This window comes from Doryrhamphus excisus, linkage group LG4 (assembly GCF_037039965.1).
Source record: "Doryrhamphus excisus strain RoL-2023G ecotype Guam linkage group LG4, RoL_Dexc_Guam_v1.1, whole genome shotgun sequence".
In the NCBI taxonomy this organism is placed as follows: domain Eukaryota; kingdom Metazoa; phylum Chordata; class Actinopteri; order Syngnathiformes; family Syngnathidae; genus Doryrhamphus; species Doryrhamphus excisus.
The window spans coordinates 2,191,683-2,214,940 of NC_136360.1; the positions used below are offsets into that span (position 1 = coordinate 2,191,683).

Genomic DNA, 23,258 nt, shown 5'->3' on the forward strand with positions numbered 1-23,258 from the left:
TCCCGGTGAAAGACAAATAAGGAAAATAGCATACAGAATATTAGAAATTGAATGTTTTATCACCATTAATGAGGAGGACACTCTTGAAATGATCGAAAAAACTAAAAATGCATGTAATAAACTGAAAATTTTCTGGAAACAAAATGGTCTTTTGATTAAATAGTACGTGATAATAAGCTCATGATTAAATAGTATGTGATAATAAGATCATCACATGGTTTGTCTGGTATCAGGCCCAGTATCATGACACTTGGGGGCATGATACCTGGCCTGTATCATTGAGCTTTCTCTCAAACAACAGCAACATTTTTAAATATTTCAGCTCGTTTTGTCTTATCTGTCTCACCTTATCCGGGTGGACGACCAGGACGGCTTTGCGGTAGACCTTTTTGACCTGCTCTGGAGTAACCAGGTCAGCCATGCCTATAGGTTTCCAACGTGTTTCCCCTTCCCACAACACTGTATGCATAGTGGAAAGAAGGGCTCGAATGTTCCGCTCTTTCCCTTCGATCCAGTCCAGAATCTAGAAAGCAAAAGGTCGTCATTAACCAGTCATGACTACGTATGAAACATTGCTTGCGCCGTAATTGGCTGTGGGCTGCAGTGGCTGGCTGCTGGCCGCACCGGGAAGCCTTTCCCTTTCGTGGCGCTGGTTAGTTTTAGGAGGTTAGTTGTTTTTGTGTTTTTTTTTTTCTCTCTCCACTCTCCTAGTGTTGTTCCACTTCTTCTCACTCCTTTATCGCCCAATCATCCCGTCCTGGTCACCCTTTGTATCACTGCATAGTATATTGTATATGTATGGACGCATGATTGAACAATTCCGCTTGTACTTCTGTATACAAATAAAGGCTTGTTCAAATATTTTTATAATCATAGTTTTACATGCATAAAACAATTCTGAATGCATAAAAAAGGGATAAATCAACATTTAAGGTTACTTTTACCTTAATTGAAGACATGTGTAGAAGCTATTAAGCTTTATTAAGGTGTTCCAAGGTTTCTAATATCTGTTGATTTATTTTTTTTTGTTTTGTTTGGATTACTTGATAATATTTTCTTGTTAGTTATTTATCATATTTTCTTAATTTAAGTTAAGTTTATTTTTGAAGGACAAATAGCCACTACAACGTGATTATTCCCAAAGACACGATGTGGCAGCAAGACAACGTCTTGCGTGCGTTATTTCTTGAATACAATGGTGTTTATCACCTTAGTTATCCAAATGCTAGCCGTTGCAACTTTCCTTATCTACATTTTGAGTCACTGAGGTAAGAAACACAACTGAATTCAAGAAGTAACTCATGGCAAAACAGGAAGGTGGTTTTTGTTTGGTGTCTCGCTGCTGTCTCATCTTTGGGAACAATCGCATCTTCAATGAAGATCCACATAAAGTTAAACGTTTATTTTTATGAATTTAATGTACTGCATAGGCATTTTAAAATGTTTTCTGCATTTACAACTATAATTGTAAAGCTACAAAATTTGTTTTTTGTTAATATTTTTGGCTTTCTGTAACAGATTAAATGGCTTTAGATTAGTTTTTTAATGGGAAAATTGTATTTGGTTAGCATCTGTTTCTGTTAGTCGTACTTTCTAGAACAAATTAACCAAGGTTCTGCTGTACACCGATGGAAACATTAAGCTCAATTTTAGTGACTTTCTCACTCAGTTGTTTAGTTTATTCTGACAGCTTTGTTATTTGATGAACGATCAATTGATCAATGAATGAATGATCAATGATTAAACAATCCCTGTGCTACTCTATGCAGGAATCAATTAATTCAGTTCTCAATACAAGCAAATAATTTCATACTGTTAATCCAAATATATCTCAGTATCCTTCTATTTTCAATACTATTATTCTATTGCTTGATTTATATACTAAAATAAATATAAATATAAATATAAAATACCTCGATGACAGTGTCAATCAAAACTAAGCATTAGTATCTTTGTAAAGGCAGACTTTTTGATACAGGTCTTGCATTGGATTAGATGTAATAATAATATAATACAGTATTTTTAAAAAACAAAAACAAAGTTTAATTCAAAAATAGTATAGTTCATCGTAAACCAGCCATGACACAGCTCCTACCTTTATTTTCTCAGGGTCCATCTCTTTGGCCATTTCTTCCTTTCTCATTTCGGCAATAGTCCTTGGTCCTTTCTTGTCTTTGGTCCCTGCAAAGCCTTGACCAGACAGCAGGTCATCAAAGTTGGCATCTGAGGCCCTGGGCTTAGAGCCTGGGAGAAAATGATACAGAAATCGATTACTGGGAGGTCTGGTTTTGCTTTAAAAAAAAAAAACAGGCAATGCTTGATTCTCACCAACTCCCGTTTGTGCTTTCGCCCCTGCACTCGGTGATCCACCCCCCATTGCGGAGAAGCTAACATTGTAGTTGGGTCGGTTCTGTGGGGAAGTGTGAGGCATGGACGTATGGCTGGGGCTGGGCTTCTGCTGCGGGGTGGGGCCTTGTCCTTGTGGTTGCCATCCTCCAGGACCGGCGTTAGGCTGCCATGATGGGAAGCCAGCTCCTGAGTGGGGCTGCCATCCTCCTGCATGCTGGGGAGATGGAGGAGGCCGCGAAGGGGAGCCCATGGGAGGAAAGGAAGGGGTGGTTCCTGTTGGTGTAGTGGGCTTGCTGGAGAATCCAGAACCAACTGAGAGAAAGACCAGAAATTATACTCTAAGGCAGGGGTGTCAAACACGCGGCCCGCGGGACGAATGTGGCCCGCAGGACACTAGTTTGAGGCCCCTGCCTTGATATGAAAGTTTAATGTTAGTGCGGCCCGCGCAAGTTTGATATGGATGCTGTATGGTATCATGTACCCAGAAAAAATTATTACGTTTGATTCATGTTCATGTTAAAGGTTAAATAACTGTTAATAGTTATCCTCCCTATCCGTGTGGAAGTGGTAAGTTTTTGGCTATTTAAGTTTAAAGGAAAAAACTTGAAGGCTACCGTTTAGGTCGCTAGCTCTCTAGTTTGCGAGTTAGCATGTGTCTCAAGACCCTGCAGTTGCGCAATATGTTGTAAATAAAAAGAGTATAAATGTGACTATAGTCGTGTTTTGTCATGTCTACAGGGCTCTAATAATGCTTTGTTCATTTTAATCTGAAAAAAATAATTTGTCTACCCACCAACTATGTGTGGTTTCTTAAGTTTTTATTATTTGCCGTTTTATTATTATTATTATATTTATTTATCACTGATTTATTTTCTTTATTCTTGATTTGTTTATTTATTTTTCATCTTATTTTGTACAGAAAAATAAAAAGATATTTGACAACAGTGGAATGTTTTATCAGAGCTTTTATTGTAGAAGTTTGTAGTTTGTATATTTTTCTGTTTTTAATAAATGGGTTTTTTGGGGGGGGGGAAACCTGATGCATCCCAGTCTCACCCAGACCCTAAGCTAATTTAAATTGAGTTTGAGACCCCTGCTCTAAGGTTTAACCAAAAATGCAATTTGGGTATTTACGAACATTGCCAAGGCCTTACTTACCTCCAAGGCTTCCCCCGAGATTGCCGATGTCAGCAAAAGGGTCTAGAGTGTTTGGCTTGGTTTGATGAGTGGGTGTGCTGTGGACCGAACCCGTCGGGCTAGTAGTGGCTGATCGACTGCCCATTCCCAAACCTCCTCCTCCAAAAAAAAAACATTCAAAGTGACAATTATGAGTAGAACTCTTACTGGCTTATTGTAAAGTGAACACACAGGGAAACAGCTGTAGTTGGTTCCACTGGATGCTCAGTGCAGTCGGGTGTACCTGTGCTTGTGGTGGCGGTTCTGTTCCATTCCCAACCTCCCATGACATTTTGCTGCTGAATGTTGACAGTTGGTGTGGCAGGTGGCACGGGTGAACTGCGGCCTATTCAAAGCACAGCAGATTTGCCACAGTAAACATTGAAAATGGAAAACCGGCCAATATGGAGTCACACAACCCAGAAGCAGCAGGTACGGTAACACATAGATGGATGCCACAATAGACAGGCAATGTTTTGCAGTTGGGCTGCACGGTGGGGGAGTGGTTAGCGCGCAGACCTCACAACTAGGAGACCCGGGTTCCATTCCACCCTCGGGCCATCTATGTGTGGAGTTTGCATGTTCTCCCCGTGCATGCGTGGGTTTTCTCCGAGTACTCCGGTTGTGTGTATTTGCCTTTAGACATGAGTAAATTAGCTAAAATGCTAACATGCTAACGGCTACCATGCTAACACCTAGAAAAACAGCCTCAGGTCACAAAAAGTTTGGGGCAGTCCTACAGTGTCCCCACATCATGCCATGTGTGTATTTGCCTTCAGACATGAGTAAATTAGCTTCAATGCTAACATGCTAATAGTCATCACGCTAGCACAATCAGGATAGCGGCTACTTTCGGGTTCTTGTAGAATGACAAACAAATCCTATAGGATGTGGTAATAGAGTCGGTGACTTTGTAATGAATAATCGAGTCGAGTGGTTAGTGCGCAGACCTCACAGCTAGGAGACCAGGGTTCAATTCCACCCTCAGGCCATCTCTGTGTGGAGTTTGCATGTTCTCCCCGTGCATGCGTGGGTTTTCTCCGAGTACTCCGGTTGTGTGTATTTGCCTTTAGACATGACTAAATTACCTAAAATGCTAACATGCTAACGGCTACCATGCTAACACCTAGCAAAACAGCCTCAGGTCACAAAAAGTTTGAGGCAGTCCTACAGTGTCCCCACATCATGCCATGTGTGTATTTGCCTTTAGACATGAGTAAATTAGCTTCAATGCTAACATGCTAATAGTCATCACGCTAGCACAATCAGGATAGCGGCTACTTTCGGGTTCTTGTAGAATGACAAACAAATCCTATAGGATGTGGTAATAAGAGTCGGTGACTTTGTAATGAATAATCGAGTCGAGTGGTTAGTGCGCAGACCTCACAGCTAGGAGACCAGGGTTCAATTCCACTGTCAGGCCATCTCTGTGTGGAGTTTGCATGTTCTCCCCGTGCATGCGTGGGTTTTCTCCGGGTACTCCGGTTTCCTCCCACATTCCAAAAACATGCTAGGTTAATTGGCGACTCCAAATTGTCCATAGGTATGAATGTGAGTGTGAATGGTTGTTTGTCTATATGTGCCCTGTGATTGGCTGGCTTGTCCAAAATCAGCGTGCAGCAGAGCAACAGAGCAACACAGACATGCCTTACCAAAGCTTGTGGGCTGCAGGGTGGGGGATGGAGAGCGAGCAGCATGCAGGAAGGGGTCCGTCTGCCCCATGTTACCTGGTCCAAGGAATGAACCCATCATCTCCTGTGGCTTCGGCATGGGACTGGCCCCAAATGGGTCAAACACTGTGGGCCACAAATAACAGCATAACATGTGAGAGTCTATTAAATCTGAAAAGGTTAGCATACTTCAACTTGAAATAAATCACTTCAAGCTATAGACTTCCGCACCTGGTGGGGCAGGGGAAGGACAAGGCGAGGCAGAGCCGGGCGCTATTTTATGCGGGGTGGATTGCGTAGATGAAGGACCGCTGGTAGGCTGGGGTGGAGCCCCAAACAAGTCCCCCAGGAGGTCAGTCGTTGCCGCTGCGGAAGGTGGAAGCTGGGATGGAGGACACGGCTGCTTTATCTCCTCTCCATCTAAACCGAGAAGATCCACATCCCTGGATGGATCTGAGGCCACCGGCTTTGGAGTAGGCGGGTCCGGTTTGTGGGGGGCTGTGCTGGTACTACTTCGCTGACTGGAGAGAGAAAGCATCTCATCATCAGAGGGCTCACTCTCCTCACCACGGCCTCGACCATCAGGGCCTCCATGTGGCCTGCTCGGCTCTGTCGGACAATTTAAAAGAGAATAGAAAGAAACAAAACATATTTTCAATGTGCCAAAATATACAATGGAGAAAAGTGGGAACACGAACACGAACAGGGTAAAGAAGGAAATAAAAGGCAGCTGAATCTACAGAATAAGCATCTAAGGCAGCACTCAAAAGATACTAATGTCATAACAATTCTTATAATAATTATCTTCATGTAACAAGATAGGACACGATAACCCCAAGCTAGCCTGTTGCAAACATCCTGTACAGCTGAAAACTACTGTCTAAACCAGGGGTCGGCAACCCCTCAACCTGATTTGAATCTGATCAGTCACATTTTTTATTTTTATTTTTTTTACACATTTTTTCAAAGAAATGTGCGTTTCTTTTGTTTACTGCAAAGGAGATGGTAAAGGTTGCTGACCCCTAGCCTAATCTATACAACTACATTTATATCTGATACTGGTAGAAGAGAACTAGAGAACAATTCATTTAAATTCAATCAATGCACATTTTGCCAAACGCGTGTTTTTCCCAATAGCAAAAAAAATATATATCACATATTATCCTTGTCCTGCTGCACTAAAGTGGATATATCACAAAGGTCAATGTCAGCGTCCTATTCTGCTGCCTTACCCTCCAAATCCAAGCCCTCCATCTCATCTTGTAGGAACAAAAATAAAACAAGTTATTTTGTGTCTGAATTACTATACTCCAACTATATTACTTAATGCATGTAAATACAGACTGTGATGTTACAACACACAAACCATTGAAGAAATGTTTTGGTCTTAAATGACGTATTTTTGTGAATACCGTAAATTCCGGTGTTTAAGCCGCATCCACAAAATTTTCCGTTAGGATCAGGTCGCTCTTTATTTGACCGCAGCCGATCATGAACGATGAAAAAACTCATAACCCATTGGAAACTGTTGGACGTGACTATTCAATGTAGCAGTCTGACTCACGGTGTCATCTTACAAAGAACACTAAACTCATCACACAGCAACTTAGCAATCAAAAGGTGTGCGATTTGACCTAAACATCACTTGACAGTATATGTGTTCATCATAGAGTAAGATAAATCTTATGACAAATATGATGCTAAAAGTGTGCGTCTTACAACCCCCTGATACAAATTATGATGGTAATTCTGATGATTTCTTTAAGACCCATGTGACATCACTATGACACGCATTACACGATCCTAAGTGGTTGTACAAAGTCAACAATTCAAAAGAGTAGACCGGAGAGACCACCGGTATCTAATGACTAGTAATACTCATTTTATACTGTGCTCCTATGAAGTGTGAAATAAAATTCAAAAAAGTCTATTGGAGTTTAGTTTATAAGACGTCTTGTGCAATATTCTCGACCTTTTCAAGTTCAGGCCGGTGCAAGTCCTAGCGAACCTATACCTAACTATACAAGTATATAGCAATTTGAGTTCATGTTTAAAAAAAATAGTTTGCCCATAATGCATTGCATCTGAGCAAAGCATTTAGCTGGCAGACAAACAGCATAGAAAATGGATGGATTGATGGTGCAATACTGCCTCTGTCCACCAGAGGGAGCCAGAGAACTCAAGAGCCCAAAGGGAGGCTGACGACATTGCAGCGCCCCCGGCAGGCACCAGGCACAATACATTATGGGAAAACAAGTTGTTGTTTTTCATTCTAAACCCGTATTGATACTTGTTTGTATATTTCTTTCTGACTACTTCTGAGTGTTAAGTTGCTGTGCGATGAGTTTAGTGTTCTTTGTAACATGACAACCATTTGCTTGCTGTCAACTATATAAACGATTAGTAGTAGTTGTGAAGTAAAGGGAGGTGACTAGAGATTAGAACTTTGCTATAAATTACCCACACCGCTGTATAAGCTGCAAGGGTTCAAGTTCAAGAAAACAGTAGTGGCATATACACCGGAAATCACGGTACACGATGATGTACGTAAATGCGCCAGGATGCTGAGATAGCTTTTTGAAAATAAAACTGTTGTAATTACATTTAAAATTAAAAAAATTACTACATTAATAATCTTCATAGTGAGGCATTTGTGAAGTAAGTCCACTATTTAAATAAAGTCAGTGTAGTAGCGCCGTGCTACACTCCAGTGCAATAAATACCAGCAATGGCGAGTGCATCTTGATGTTCCTGATGGCAGGAGAAGAGCACACTGGGACTCAAGTCTTTCGATGGGAACTGCTCCCAAGGTGGCGTCAGGTCTTTCTGCTTGTCTAGTCCTTCCACCTCCACGTCCAGTATGACATGAAACAGCTGCGGATACTTGTCCGGAGAGTCACATGCATCGAGCTCTGGTCTGAGAAGAGAAGTATGTCAAATATATGTGTAGGGTAGGATTATGAGGTACAGTATATAGGTAATCATTAACACATTTCAGTCTGTAATGTAATGGTGGCTAGTATGGAGGACCAAAACTGCCAAAATAATAAATAAATAAATAAATAAAAGTGGAAATAAAAACAAAAATGAAAAAAAAAGCAGGCATACCTAGTCGATTTTCGCACTCACATGTCGATCAACCAATAGGCGAACAGTTCAACCCAAAACACACTTAGGACCGCCCCCTCATTTGAATAGTTTTTCCTTCTGCATTTCTGAGGACCAAAACTGCCAAAATAATAAATAAATAAATAAATATAAGTGAAAATAAAAGCAAAAATGAAAAAAAAATCAAAAAATTAAATACAAAAAAATACATATAAATGGAAATAAAAACAAAAATAAAAAATATATACATAAATAAATAAAAGCAAAAATAAATACAAAAATAAAAAACAAGATTCAAAAATTTAAAAAATAATATTTTTGTTTTTATTTCCATTTATATTTATTTTTTTGTATTTAATTTTTTATTTTTTTGTCATTTTTGTTTTTATTTCCACTTTTATTTATTTATTATTTTGGCAGTTTTGGTCCTCCATAGCTAGAGTGCTGATGCAGTAAGTCAAATATTTATGGTGTTCCAGGGGCTCCCCCTATTGTTCAGTTTCATATATACTTCAGTCACTTTATGTCATGTATTGATTGTTATTGTATGGAACGGGTATCAAATTGTCTAATTGCTGCTATTGTTGCAAAAAAAGAGACTTACTTGTTAAATTTTAACATGGTCGTTCCGGGAGAAATGAAGCCAGTGTGGAACTGGATCTGGAAAATTTGCGTGTTGGACACCTAAAAGATTCAGAAAAATGTTTTGAGAGTAATTTCGATTTTTGACCTACTGTTATTGCCTTCAAATTTAATTTTTACTTTGGTGATGTGAAAAAGATGGACTGAAATAACACTTCAGTGTTATTATTACCTTAGCTTGCAAACGTCCCCCAATCGTGGACCGCATGTGATAGACAGAAACTACGACATCGCCTTGAACGCTGACACCAAGAGGAAAAACCACTTTCCCCTCCTGAACTCTGTGCTCTCTGCAGAAACAGAATAAGTCGTGATACAAATTATTTTAAAAAATGATGCAGCAACTACAACACCTCAGAATCCTCTGTGAATGCAGTCTTAATGTACCTCATTCTCTCATACTCCTGCACCGTGGTGAAGATTTTGGTCTCTCCAATGAGGACATCGCAGAAGGGCCGACAGCCACTCCGTTGCTTGTTGAAACAGGGAACTGGACTCATGGTGAGAGCCTTGATCACAAGCGGCTTTGTGTGGGGTAGACTGGGCTTGTCTGACACCATGCTACAGACATAGCCGATGTACCTGCCGCAGGACAAGGGCAAATTTAACGACTTCCCAGATGTTCCAGCTGTACTTACTGTAACTGATATTGTAATAATGAGATAAGAATACTGTCTACGTACACCGTACACAGATGCATGACAGCCATGGTTGTGTAGTACATAAAAATCCAAGAAGATAGTGTCGGATTAGGCTGCACAGCGTTAGGCAGGCCTCGCAGCTAGGAGACCCGAGTTCAATTCCACCCTCGGCCATCTCTGTGTAGTGTTTGCATGTTCGCCCCGTGCATGTGTGGGTTTTCTGCGGGTACTCCAGTTTTCTCCCACATTCCAAAAACATGCTAGGTTAATTGTCGACTCCAAATTGTCCATAGGTATGAATGTGAGTGTGAATGGTTGTTTGTCTATATGTAATGGTAATGGTAATGCCAATGGTTTTATTTCATTTGAACATGCATCAGATTACAATTGAGTGCATCCCATAATCAATTCACAGTTCCACATGTCCAAAAGGAGTAGGAAGAAGCAAAGCTGATTAAATCCTACCCCTCTATCTGGTACTTTTACAATCAGTAACTGTTACATTTGTTCACTTCCTGCTTTCCTAATTTTTTTGTTGTTGTCACGTATCGAAGTACAAGGTGATATGACCATACAATGACAGCTACAATCAATATGTGCCCTGTGATTGGTTGGCGACCAGTCCAGGGTGTACCCCACCTTTCACCCAAAGACAGCTGGGATAGGCTCCAGCACCCCCGCGACCCTCGTGAGGAAAAAGCGGTAGAAAATGAATGAATGAATGAATAATAATCTTTGTTCAGTGTCAGGTTGAATTGCAGTCCCTGAATTTGCCACTAGATGCTCCTACAGCCCATAGAGTGGTCCTATCAGCATACCCCTATTATAACCCTCTATAATGAAATGGAAATTTAAAATTTTAATACAGTACAAGAATTATAGCAGTACCCAACTTTTTTCCACAATGGATATTTATATTGTGTGTCGTCATGTCATATGATGGATGCAAACCTGCGGTGTGAAGGCCAGAGGCCCGAGCCTGGTCTCTTGGCGCTGAGGAGCTGCATGGCAGGAACTGGATTGCTAAAAAGGTGGCAGAAGCAAAACATGGCACAAACCAAGACGCCTGACGGAGCACGGCCATCCTAAAAAAAAAACACACACACAGTATGGACTCAGGCAGTGATCCACATTCAAGGGTAATTCACATTTTAGCTTCTATGTGTTGCCTTGCCAATGTCATTTTCCCCATCGCCTTCAGAGTTCCGAGTGCTGGCCCCATGACACATAAACTCTTAGCAATGGGGATATTTATCTTGTATTTTATATTGGTGTTTATCTTCTGTACAGCGACCTTGGGTGTCCTGAAAGGCACTTTTGAATAAAATGTATTATTATTATTATTGATGGTTTGCATAAATGTGACTTGTGGTGGTTTTAAGATGTGCACTCGGGACACTGAAAGCAACAGTAACAATGCATGTCCTGGTAATTTGGTTATACCAGTAGCTTCTCTATTAAAGACCTGACTCAGTGAAATGAGGCAAAATAATCTTACCGAGCAGGTGATGACACACACATTCTTGGGATTCTGTTTTAGCCAGTTGTGCATGTTCTTGCACACAGCAAAGAGGTTGTGGAGGCTGGGAGCCTGGCGAGAAGGCCAATTACACTCTGAAACCTGGAGAGGGGACGGAGAAGAGAGCGGGGATAGACGGAAGAACAGATTGAGCTCAGACAAAAGGAACGGTGCAAACAGAGGGATGGGAGGAAACAGGGAAAGGAATACAGAGCAATACAAGCTGCCATGATGAGTCATCTGTGAAGAAACACTAACTTCCGCGGGCAGCTATGTAGGCCATGTTAACTCCATAACTGCCTTGGAGTTAGTTGTGAGGTGGATATTTCTTTCCGTTGAATTCTGGAACTTACACAATCAGGATAAGTGCTTATCTACAGCGGAGAAACATTTCACTGGGAACAAACACACCCTGTTCTTTTTAATTAATCACACACACGGTTTTATTATGACTCACCCTTCTGTCACTGATTGGTTGAAACCACATCAGACCGATACACAACCAGTTAATGGGAAGTATCCTGATCATTAGCACTGCCGAAAAGTTTGATGCAGTCCCATAGTGTCCCCACATCATACCATGTGTGTATTTCCCTTTAGACATGACTTAATTAGCTAAAATGCTAACATGCTAACAGTGATCATGCTAGCACCTAGCAAGAGAGCCTCAAGTTTACAAATCGCCAAGGTTCTCCTGTAAACTCCCTACATCATGCCATGTGTGTATTTGCCTTTAGAAATGAGTAAATTAGCTAAAATGCTAACATGCTAATGGCTACCATGCTAACACCTAGCAAAACAGCCTCAGGTCCAGAAAAGTTTGGGGCAGTCCTACAGTGTCCCCACATCATGCCATGTGTGTATTTCCCTTTAGACATGACTTAATTAGCTAAAATGCTAACATGCTAACAGTCATCATGCTAGCGCCTAGCAAGAGAGCCTCAAGTTTACAAATCGCCAAGGTTCTCCTGTAAACTCCCTACATCATGCCATGTGTGTATTTGCCTTTAGAAATGAGTAAATTAGCTAAAATGCTAACATGCTAACGGCTACCATGCTAACACCTAGCAAAACAGCCTGAGGTCCCGAAAAGTTTGGGGCAGTCCTACAGTGTCCCCACATCATGCCATGTGTGTATTTCCCTTTAGACATGACTTAATTAGCTAAAATGCTAACATGCTAACAGTCATCATGCTAGCGCCTAGCAAGAGAGCCTCAAGTTTACAAATCGCCAAAGTTGTCCTGTAAACTCCCTACATCATGCCATGTGTGTATTTGCCTTTAGACATGAGTAAATTAGCTAAAATGCTAACATGCTAACGGCTACCATGCTAACACCTAGCAAAACAGCCTCAGGTCCCGAAAAGTTTGGGGCAGTCCTACAGTGTCCCCACATCATGCCATGTGTGTATTTGCCTTTAGACATGAGTAAATTAGCTAAAATGCTAACATGCTAACGGCTACCATGCTAACACCTAGCAAAACAGCCTCGGGTCCCGAAAAGTTTGGGGCAGTCCTACAGTGTCCCCACATCATGCCATGTGTGTATTTGCCTTTAGACATGAGTAAATTAGCTTCAATGCTAACATGCTAACAGTCATCACGCTAGCACAATCAGGATAGCGGCTACTTTCGGGTTCTTGTAGAATGACAAACAAATCCTATAGGATGTGGTAATAGAGTCGGTGACTTTGCAATGAATAATCGAGTCGAGTGGTTAGCGAGCAGACCTCACAGCTAGGAGACCAGGGTTCAATTCCACCCTCTGCCATCTCTGCGTGGAGTTTGCATGTTCTCCCCGTGCATGTGTGGGTTTTCTCCGGGTACTCCGGTTTCCTCCCACGTTCCAAAAACATGCTAGGTTAATTGGCGACTCCAAATTGTCCATAGATTTTGAGTGTGAATGGTTGTTTGTCTATATGTGCCCTGTGATTGGCTGGCGACCAGTCCAGGGTGTACCCCGCCTCCCGCCCGAAGACAGCTGGGATAGGCTCCAGCACCCTCCGCAACCCTTATGAGGATCAGCGGCAAAAAATGAATGAATTAATGAATGAATAATTTACATTATGATTATTGTACAGGTGTGCTTTAGGTTGGCCACAATAAAAGGCCACTCCAAATGTGCACTTTATTTGGAGGTGTGCACAGGTGTATGAGGGGTTCCGAACCAAAAAACGCCCAGTATCTGGTGTGACTACCGTTTGCTTCAAATACCGTATACAGTAATCCCTCGTTTATCATTTGGGATAGGCTCCAGCACCCCCGCGACCCTCGTGAGGAAAGGCGGTAGAAAATGAATGAATCCTTAACCTGATCCTGTACTGTTTATGCATGCAATATGGTCTCATCAGGCATGTTATTTTACTCACCCTGTTGGAGAATTTGGCGCCGCGGTAGTTGCGTTGTGACAGGTTGAAGACAGTGTAGTGGTCTGCGTGGCGACTGTCAAGGAACGATCGGATGTCCTCCACATGGTTCTGGTAGCCAATCTGCACAGACTCTGCTGGGTAGGTCATCACTGATAAAAATAACACAAGATCCATCATTGAGAGAATAGTTTACACACTCAGCAAAACATAAAGTATTGTGCTATTAAGCTCGTAGTGCAAAATGAGAATCTGAAATTATGAAATAAGAAAATTCAAATAGGAGCATCCATTTTTCCCAATAGCCTGAAGTGGGAAATTGTCCAGCTGACTATGTCCTCTGAAGGACACACTGCTGCTCCACTAGACTGCTGTGCATGTACTGCTGAAGGCCGGTCTATTTGTGGATATGCACATGTTATTGCAATATTAGACGCAGAATTGCTCTACATAATATTGGATATAGTGGAGTCCTCCACTACAAGGATTTTTTATTTGGCTTTGGAGGAAATGGAAAAAGAACAATGTCGTCAGTAGTAAGTGGTGAAGGTGAATGCAACTTTCATCTTTATTATTCCGATTACGGATAAACTAACTGAAGTTCGACTGACATGCTAATCCAGTTATGAACAGGACTATTGAGAAATGATGTGTAATTTTGTATATTGCCATATTGAATTGAATTATGAGCTATATGAATGCAATGTCAGGACATTGTGTGTGAATGCCCTTGTTAGCATACGTAGATAATAGCAAAAATGTCCCGAATGAATGAATGTGGCTCATGTACTGTAAGAAGGGGCTATGTTTTTTGCCAAAAGTTTTGGTCTGTTCCGTATGTTGTGGGCTCAGGTGTAAACTCCAGAGCAGTAAATTAGAGTGCATGCACTTTTGAGTCCCCAAATACCCCAAAACTCCGTAACGAGCCCAGATAAAGTCGCGAGATTTGAAAAAATACGTCCTCAAGGGGGGTTGGAACGTCACCAGCGACAAAATCACCAAGTTGGCAACACTGCCGTCAAATAATGATGGCGGTTTTCAAAGTTTACCGGTTCGAATTTATATACAGAATGTTATGTTTTCCTGGTTTATAGGGAGATCATTTTGTAACTGATATACATGTACAATGTAAATATGCACATTTATAAATATATTAAATATAGATATATGTATGTTCTCTATGTTTATAGTAGGCGGTAGATCTTTCTGACTTATGGGACTCTTGCAGGCTGAAAAAGTGGGAGCACCCCTGCCTCTATATTGTGATATGTTACCATGCGGGTTTGTTAAGAATGGTGCAAAAGACATGAAATCTCAAATATTTTTGTTAACATCTCAAATATCTCAATATCTCGAAAAAATTGACCAAGGTATGAATCATTTTGGCTTAACATGACCTCCATATGATGATGCGGGTGTTTGTCATACTTGTGTTTATTTACCTATGATTCGTGACGTGATGTAGGCAATGTCCAGCTCCCCTTTAGTGTACCTGTAAGACAGAAAGTTCCCTATCAAGGAGTGACAAAAGCAAAGCTGTGTTTCTATACAAAATATGCAACAATAAAAATTTGTTTGAACTGTTGTTGTAGATACACTGATAAAGCTGGCACTACTGAAAACAGGGTAAACTGAAAAAGCAGAATGGGGCAGCTATGGCTAGCTGCTATAGCTAGAGTTTGTATTGCTTATAGCTATAGCTTTAAGCTATAGGTATAGTTAGCTAGCTAGAAAGAACAGTTTCTCCTCAAAATTGTTTATAGTTATAGCTTGAATGTTTGCTACAAAAGTAGTTTGTCCTACAAAATTGTTTATTTGGAAGCAAACATTTAAGCTATAGCTAGCTATAGCTATAGCTATAGCTATAAGCAATACATACAAGCTATAGCTATAGCTATAAGCAATACAAGCTATAGCTATAGCTATAAGCAATACAAGCTATAGCTAGCTATAGCTTGAAGTAGTTTGTCCTACAAAATTGTTTATTTGGAAGCAAACATTTAAGCTATCACTAGCTATACCTATAAGCAATACAAGCCATAGCTTAAAGCTATAGCTATAAGCAATACAAGCTATAGCTATAAGCAATAAAGCTATAGCTATAAGCAATACAAACTATAGCTATAGCTATAGCAGCTACAAAAGTAGTTTGTCCTACAAAATTGTTTATTTGGAAGCAAACATTTAAGCTATAGCTATAAGCAATACAAGCTATAGCTATAGCTATCTATAGCTTAAATGTTTGCTTCCAAATAAACAATTTTGTAGGACAAACTACTTTTGTAGCTGCTTTAGCTATAGCTATAGCTTGTATTGCTATAGCTAGCTGCTATAGCTATAGCTTAAATGTTTGCTTCCAAATAAACAATTTTGTAGGACAAACTACTTTTGTAGCTGCTTTAGCTATAGCTTGTATTGCTTATAGCTTAAATGTTTGCTACAAAAGTAGTTTGTCCTACAAAATTGTTTATTTGGAAGCAAACATTTAAGCTATAGCTAGCTGCTATAGCTATAGCTTGTATTGCTTATAGCTATAGCTTAAATGTTTGCTTCCAAATAAACAATTTTGTAGGACAAACTACTTTTGTAGCAAACATTCAAGCTATAGCTATAGCTATAGATATAAACAATTTTGTAGGAGAAACTGTTCTTTGTACACCTGTTCCATTGTGCTTTTTCAGTTTAGCCTGTTTTCAGTAGAGCCAGCTTTATCTTTATCATGATCTATAGCTATAGCTATAATGCTATAGCTATAGTTTTAAGCTATAGCTACAACAGCACTGTCGTGTAAATTTTTTTTTAACATATTCATATACAACCATAGTTGTTGTATAGTCCAAACTTCCTTCACACGTTCAGTATATGCATTGAACACACAAGGAGCAATGAAATGGAACCTCCTGTACAGAAGCAGTGCACCGACCATTTGGCACAGTGAACTCCCATGAATTATTCATAATAAGGAGAGGAGCGATGGATAAGTGAACTGGCGAGCACAGCGGAAAAAACAAGAAAAAAAAAACCAGACTTGCTGAGTCAACAGCAAGACGAAATGTCGGTGCGTGATTCAAACAACAGAGAGCCCTTTGTGATGCCATTACACAAACACACCGATTGACCCGAGCTGTGCCAGACGCTAGTACTCCTGGTCCTCGCTGATGTTGTTCACATCTACGTATAACCCGAGTCTTTATTTAAATACTCATCAAAGGAGGACACAGACTCAGTATATAATGCACAGACATGCTTACTTGGACCACATTACAGTCTTGATGTGCTATATATATCACTATATTGACAGTTACTATGGTACCCATTATGGCATTGGATGCTCATATCACCTCCTACTTCGGTACGAGGTACATTATAAAAAAAAAAAAAAATTTAAAAACCTTAAACTGTATTATGGAAAGCAGGAAGTGAACAAATGTAACAGTTACTTATTGTAAAAGTACCAGATGGAGGGGTAGAATTTAATAAGCTTTGCTTCTTCCTACTCCTTTTGGACATGTGGAACTGTGAACTGATTATGTGATGCACTCAATTGTAATCTGATGCATGTTCAAATGAAATAAAACCATTACCATTATCAGTGGATAATGGGATCAGTTAATAATGGGATAAAGGGATCAGTCCCTTATTATTTTCACATCACCGCATTGAAAGGCCAATGAACAAGGTCATGTATACTATAAAATCTTGAATAAAAACCTCCCAGCTTCAACCATAACAGTGAAGATGTGTCATGGATGTCCCAAGGCAACAAAGGTGTGGCTCAAGACGAACCACATTAAGAGTCTGGAGTGGCCTAGCCAGTATTCAGTCCTCTTTGGAAACTTTGGAGTCACCAAGTGACAGCCTTGAAGCCTTAATAAGGAGTATCTTTAAAGAGGACTTGACCAAAATACCCCCCTTAGATGTGTGCAAAAGTTAGCAATGGCATATTTTCCGTTTTCTGTTCTGGATGGAAGTGCTTATCTACAGCAGAGAAACATTTCACTGGGAACAAACACACCCTGTTCTTTTTAATTAATCACACACACGGTTTCATTATGACTCACCCTTCTGTCACTGATTGGTTGAAACCACATCAGACCGATACACAAACAGTTTCCTGATCATTAGGACTGCCGAAAAGTTTGAGGCAGTCCCATAGTGTCCCCACATCATACCATGTGTGTATTTCCCTTTAGACATGACTTAATTAGCTAAAATGCTAACATGCTAACAGTTCATCATGCTAGCACCTAGCAAGAGAGCCTCAAGTTTAGAAATCGCCAAGGTTGTCCTGTAAACTCCCTACATCATGCCATGTGTGTATTTGCCTTTAGACATGAGTAAATTAGCTAAAATGCTAACATGCTAACGGCTACCATGCTAACACCTAGCAAAACAGCCTCAGGTCCCGAAAAGTTTGGGGCAGTCCTACAGTGTCCCCACATCATGCCATGTGTGTATTTGCCTTTAGACATGAGTCATCACGGTAGCACCTAGCAAGACAGCCTCAAGTCCCAAAAGTGTCCAGGCAGTCTGATAGTGTCCCCACATCATAGCATGTCCATATTTGCCTTTAGACATGAGTAAATTAACTAAAATGCTAACATGCTAACAGCTTAATGCTATATGAGGAAGAGGAACTCAGTTTCACTTTGCTTGGATCCAAAAAATGAAATTTGTATCCATTCCTTTTAATGTTAAAAAGTAAACCTTCACAGACAGTGGAACAGGAGGAGGGCAGGTCCTAACACAAGCCTAGACCAACTAAAACAATGAAATACTTATTTGACTCAGTAAAATATAAATATAAATCTGTTATCTTCACTGTATGTATGAATGCAGATGGGACTTACGTGGCAACCTGGTGCATGACCTTGGTGGAAGTGTCTTTTAGCGTGTCCTTGAGATTGTCCTTAAAGTTACTGAAGAACTTTCCAGCTCCACCCTTCACCATATCCAACAGTCCGCCGCCATAGTTAGCATCCATATCTGAAGAAAGAAGAAATAAAGTTTCATACAAACATGGAATTCACTATTGAAGGATGTTATTGTTGATGCATTGACGTCATTCACTCATTCATTCATTTTCTGCCGTTTGTCCTCACGAGGGTCGCGGGGGTGCTGGAGCCTATTCCAGCTGTCTTCGGGTGAGAGGCGGGGTACACCCTGGACTGGTGGCCAGCTAATCACAGAACACATATAGACAAACAACCATTCACACTCACATTCATACCTATGGACAATTTGAAGTCGCCAATTAACCTAGCATGTTTTTTGGAATGTGGGAGGAAACCGGAGTACCCGGAGAAAACCCACACATGCACGGGGAGAACATGCAAACTCCACACAGAGATGGCCGAAGGTGGAATTGAACTCGGGTCTCCTAGCTGTTAGCCCTGCATGCTAACCACTCGGCGCCGTGCAGCCCCCTAATTATTTCAGTATATGATATATTTTTATGTTAATGAACTCTTTCAAAATACCAAAGACTCTATTTATAGATTCTCCCTTTTTTTTTAGTTGGAAACTGATATTTTCCTGAAACTTGCCTTACAGTATGTTCTACTGCTGATTACTAAAGAACGGGTAAAGGTAGAAACACGTTTTTTTTTTGCTGATGAGAGACAGGAGTCTAATCTTTCTTGGGTCTCCGAGCTGTGTGGCCTGCGTGCTAACCACTCATCTACCATGCAGCCCGTATTGATGTAATTGTAAAGTCCAGTCCAGGGTGTACCCCGCCTCTCCCCTAGAGTCAGCTGTCATAGGCTCCAGCACACCCCTGTGACCCTGAAGCCCTAAAATGCTAAAAAATGAAACCTTTGAATCAAAAAGTGAAAAAGTTTCAGTTTGACTTAAATTTGAGAAATTTGGGTCCTTGCTTGGCATGGAAGGCTGACTGTGGGTACCGCAGCCAAACCAGTTTAGAACCACTGCTTTAGAGCAAAAAACATAGCATCTCAAGTCAAAACAACGTCTCACAGCTACAAACTGAATAGAATTCATCTAGCTGGAGCCATTCAGTGCTTATTCGGCGTGTTTTATCATCACACAAGTTATCAATCAAGCAAATTGTGCTTTTGAATGTTGTTTTTGTTTCGGGATACTTCAGTATTTCACGCTACACATCTGAATTACTATGAGAAGGAGAGACTCGCATCTACTCATGCATGCAGACAAACCATCTCACGTTACTGCACACACAAACCTACCAAGAGTGTGATGTGTGTATGTGAGTGTGTTTTTCTGCTCAGGAAGCCATCACTCCATTGTATCTTTGCAAAGGGATTTCATTTAGCAGATCCTGAAGGAGCAGTTGCAGTTTGGTACGTGTACAAGTCATAACATTTCACAGTAGCTAATTCTGGCATGATGTTAGTCCAGGGGTGGGCAAACTTTTTGACTCACGGGCCGCATTGATATGACAAAATTTACGGGGGGGGGGGGGGGGCAGACTATATATTTTACACGTAACAGTCCACCTGGTATTATTGTATCTGTAAAATTGTCATGCAATCTGCTATTATTATTTATTATTTTATATTTATATTTAAATATTTTAAAAATAATAAAATATTATAATAATTACAATACAATTACAATAATAATTATTATATTATTATTATGTAAAATATGCAAATATAACAAAATTATTATGTATGATTAATATAATAATTAGCATTAATATAATAATTATAATAATCATAATAGTTCTAATAATTATTATAATAATCTAATAATAATAATAATTATTATTATTATTATGTGCTTGTGTCCCTTTTTTCAGGAGCACTTTGTAAACAACAGACCATGTCAAAAAACGAAATTGATAAAAGCATCAAAAGGTTGGCTCAGGCCATGATGCCAGGTTGTATGTTGAGTTTAAATGAAATACTTTGGAAAGATTGGGCGGGCCGTATTCAAACACTTGGCGGGCCGGATGTGGCCCCCGGGCCGTAGTTTGCCCACCCCTGTGTTAGTCCCAAGAAGCCATCTTTTATCGTTTTGCCTATTGCATCTTTTGACAAAGGTGTGCTGAGGTAGGCATTAGACAAAGATGTTGACACTTGTCAACAAACTGTGGAAAACAGTCTCACTATCTTTTGCAAGTGGTTAGCGCGCAGGGCTCACAGCTAGGAGACCGGAGTTCAATTCCTCTCTCTGTGTGGAGTTTGCATGTTCTCCCCGTGCATGCGTGGGTTTTCTCCGGTTTCCTCCCACATTCCAAAAACATGCTAGGTTAATTGCCGACTCCAAATTGTCCATAGGTATGAATGTGAGTGTGAATGGTTGTTTGTCTATATGTGCCCTGTGATTGGCTGCCGACCAGTCCAGGGTGTACCCCGCCTCTCACCTGAAGACAGCTGGGATAGGCTCCAGCACCCCCGTGAACACACCAGTCATGACATAATCATAAATATCTGTTTGTGTCCAAGTACATATCTCCCAGTCAAGTCCAGATGGATGCACAATATTTGCCTTTTCACACATTGTATAGCACATTTGTAAAGCCTGGCTAGCAAGATAGACATCTGACACCACGAACACCCCCCCCCCCCCATGTCAGCCATAATCCTACACGCTGGTTCATTAAGGGCTTTGTGCTTCACATGAACATTCATCCAAGAAGACAGTGAGGTGACAGCAATAATTACCTTTCACATATGAAATACAAATTTGTAACATACTTAGTAAATTGTGTATGGTGTAAATATAATATTCAAATAATAACATAATGCAATATTATTCCTTCATTTCTATCTACGCATGTGTAAAAAGATTTTTTTAATGTTTTTAATTATGTGTGTGGTGTACTATTCTGCAACCCAGTAAAGAGCATTGACAGTAGGTGGGGCCTGGTGATCACTGGGAGCACTGGGAAAGGATTCCATGGTCCCATCAACCTCCTCTACACTTAAGACTGGTTAGGATAGGTGAACCCACACGAGTGGCTAACCTCTACAATAGCCACGATGAGCGTGACCGGAAACGATGCGGGGACTCTTACCTGAGCTGTCCATGGTGCTGCAGTCCTCCTCTCTGTGCGGGCCTGCCTTCGGTCCGAGGGGAGCCGCTACCGGGCCTCCAAACGTAGTGCTTCCGCCTCCTCTGCCGGTATTGAAGCTATCTCTGCCGCTATCGACCAACTGCAAAGATTCATAGCCATCGTAACTGCTCTTTTTCTTATAGGCGCCCAGCAAGCTCATCACCGAATGACACAAAAGAGAGATTTAAATGTAAGTTATATTTTACACACAAAAAAAATGATCTCTTAAAACGGACGCGGCAGGCTGTGCCGTCGCCTCCACAGCCGCCGATACTTTTGCTGCTAAAGCTAGATGTAGCACATGTCCATGGAAGAGAGTATACCCACAGCCTGATGTCTCTCTCCCCCTCTCTCTCTCTCTCTCTCTCTCTCTGTCCGTGCCGCAGTGTTGTACTCGGCTTCTGAGTCAGTGGCGTAACTTGGCTTGCCAGCAAATACAACGTATTCTGGTAATGGTATTAATGGTAATGGTAATGGTAATGGTAATGGTTTTATTTCATTTGAACATGCATCAGATTACAATTGAATGCATCACATAATCAGTTCACAGTTCCACATGTCCAAAAGGAGTAGGAAGAAGCTAAGCTTATTAAATCCTACCCCTCCATCTGGTACCCACCAAATCAGTAACTGTTACATTTGTTCACTTCCTGCTTTCCTAATATAATTTTTTTTTAATTCATTTTTTTTGTCACGTATTGAAGTATGAGGTGATATGACCATACAATGACAGCTACAATCAATATGTGCACCTGTGATTGGCTGGCGACCAGTCCAGGGTGTACCCCGCCTTTCGCCCGAAGACAGCTGGGATAGGCTCCAGCACCCCCCGCGATACAAAATGAATGAATGAATGAATAATGTCGGATTAAAATGTATTGCATGGTCACATGTTTCAAGCCAATGGCAATACACAACAGAGTATCTAGTTCAAATGCTGCATTTGTTCACTTCCTGCTTTCCATAATACAGTTTATTTTTATTTTATTTTTTTTATTTTATTTTTTATTTTTTTTTTTTTAATAATGTACCTCGTACCGAAGTACAAGGTGATATGAGCATCCAATGCCATAATGGGTACCATAGTAAGTGTCAATATAGTGATATATATAGCACATCATGACTGGTTCAAGACTCTTCATCCTTGTATTTAGCAAACATCAACTGCTTGTATTGTTTCTTGAATTGGCTCATCGTTGTGCATTGTTTGATTTCCTTACTCAATCCATTCCATAGTTTGATTCCACATACTGAAATGCTATAGCTTTTTAACGTAGTCCTAGCATAGAAGTGTTTCAAATGTAGTTCTTCCCTGAGATCATATTTCTCCTCTCTTGTAGAGAAGTATTGGATGACATTTTTAGCTAATTGGTTATTTTTTAGCCTTATGCATTATTTTAGCTGTTTGAAGATGAACTATATCAGCAAGTTGAAGTATTTGTGATTTTAGAAATAAGGTGTTAGTATGTTCTCTGTAGGCGGCATTATGAATTATCCTTACTGACCTTTTTTGCAGTACATTTAGCGAGTGAAGATTGCTTTTATAGTTTTCTTATTCTAAGAAAAATGCTGTATTCATTAACTATACTTTAATTGTTAATTTAATTAAGATACTTTTTTTCACATAAAAGAGACACAGCACTGATCCAAAGCAGTGCTCATTTGTGGTATTTATTTTTTGAAATATTTGAAAATAAAAAAAAATCCCTTGTTTATTGTGGTTAATTGATTCAGACAAGTATTTTT

The 23,258-nt window shown here is 40.4% G+C and overlaps 2 protein-coding genes across 6 annotated transcripts in view; both read right to left on the reverse strand.

Moving 5' to 3' along the window:
• The window catches only part of ak4 (adenylate kinase 4), a 97,367-nt gene that overhangs the window by 50,131 nt on the left and 23,978 nt on the right, over nucleotides 1–23,258 (reverse strand). The gene's annotated exons all lie outside the window — the stretch shown is intronic.
• Nucleotides 1–23,258, reverse strand: part of dnajc6 (DnaJ (Hsp40) homolog, subfamily C, member 6) — a 32,403-nt gene that overhangs the window by 4,453 nt on the left and 4,692 nt on the right. Inside the window, exons 2-19 of one of the 5 annotated variants that reach the window (XM_058073230.2) lie at nucleotides 21,474–21,612; nucleotides 18,322–18,457; nucleotides 14,914–14,963; nucleotides 13,475–13,623; nucleotides 11,085–11,207; nucleotides 10,538–10,671; nucleotides 9,333–9,527; nucleotides 9,118–9,235; nucleotides 8,908–8,987; nucleotides 7,919–8,112; nucleotides 6,428–6,454; nucleotides 5,427–5,804; nucleotides 5,178–5,321; nucleotides 3,770–3,871; nucleotides 3,508–3,645; nucleotides 2,329–2,661; nucleotides 2,096–2,244; nucleotides 347–523 (exon numbers count right to left, since the gene is read on the reverse strand). In XM_058073230.2, the coding sequence (XP_057929213.2) occupies nucleotides 347–523; nucleotides 2,096–2,244; nucleotides 2,329–2,661; nucleotides 3,508–3,645; nucleotides 3,770–3,871; nucleotides 5,178–5,321; nucleotides 5,427–5,804; nucleotides 6,428–6,454; nucleotides 7,919–8,112; nucleotides 8,908–8,987; nucleotides 9,118–9,235; nucleotides 9,333–9,527; nucleotides 10,538–10,671; nucleotides 11,085–11,207; nucleotides 13,475–13,623; nucleotides 14,914–14,963; nucleotides 18,322–18,457; nucleotides 21,474–21,486 (2,640 nt within the window). In that variant the 5' untranslated portion in view covers nucleotides 21,487–21,612. Of the gene's footprint in view, nucleotides 1–346; nucleotides 524–2,095; nucleotides 2,245–2,328; nucleotides 2,662–3,507; nucleotides 3,646–3,769; nucleotides 3,872–5,177; nucleotides 5,322–5,426; nucleotides 5,805–6,427; nucleotides 6,455–7,918; nucleotides 8,113–8,907; nucleotides 8,988–9,117; nucleotides 9,236–9,332; nucleotides 9,528–10,537; nucleotides 10,672–11,084; nucleotides 11,208–13,474; nucleotides 13,624–14,913; nucleotides 14,964–18,321; nucleotides 18,458–21,473; nucleotides 22,515–23,258 lie in introns of those variants that run through there. The other 4 variants (XM_058073228.2, XM_058073224.2, XM_058073229.2 and 1 more) reach the window with 4 other exon arrangements.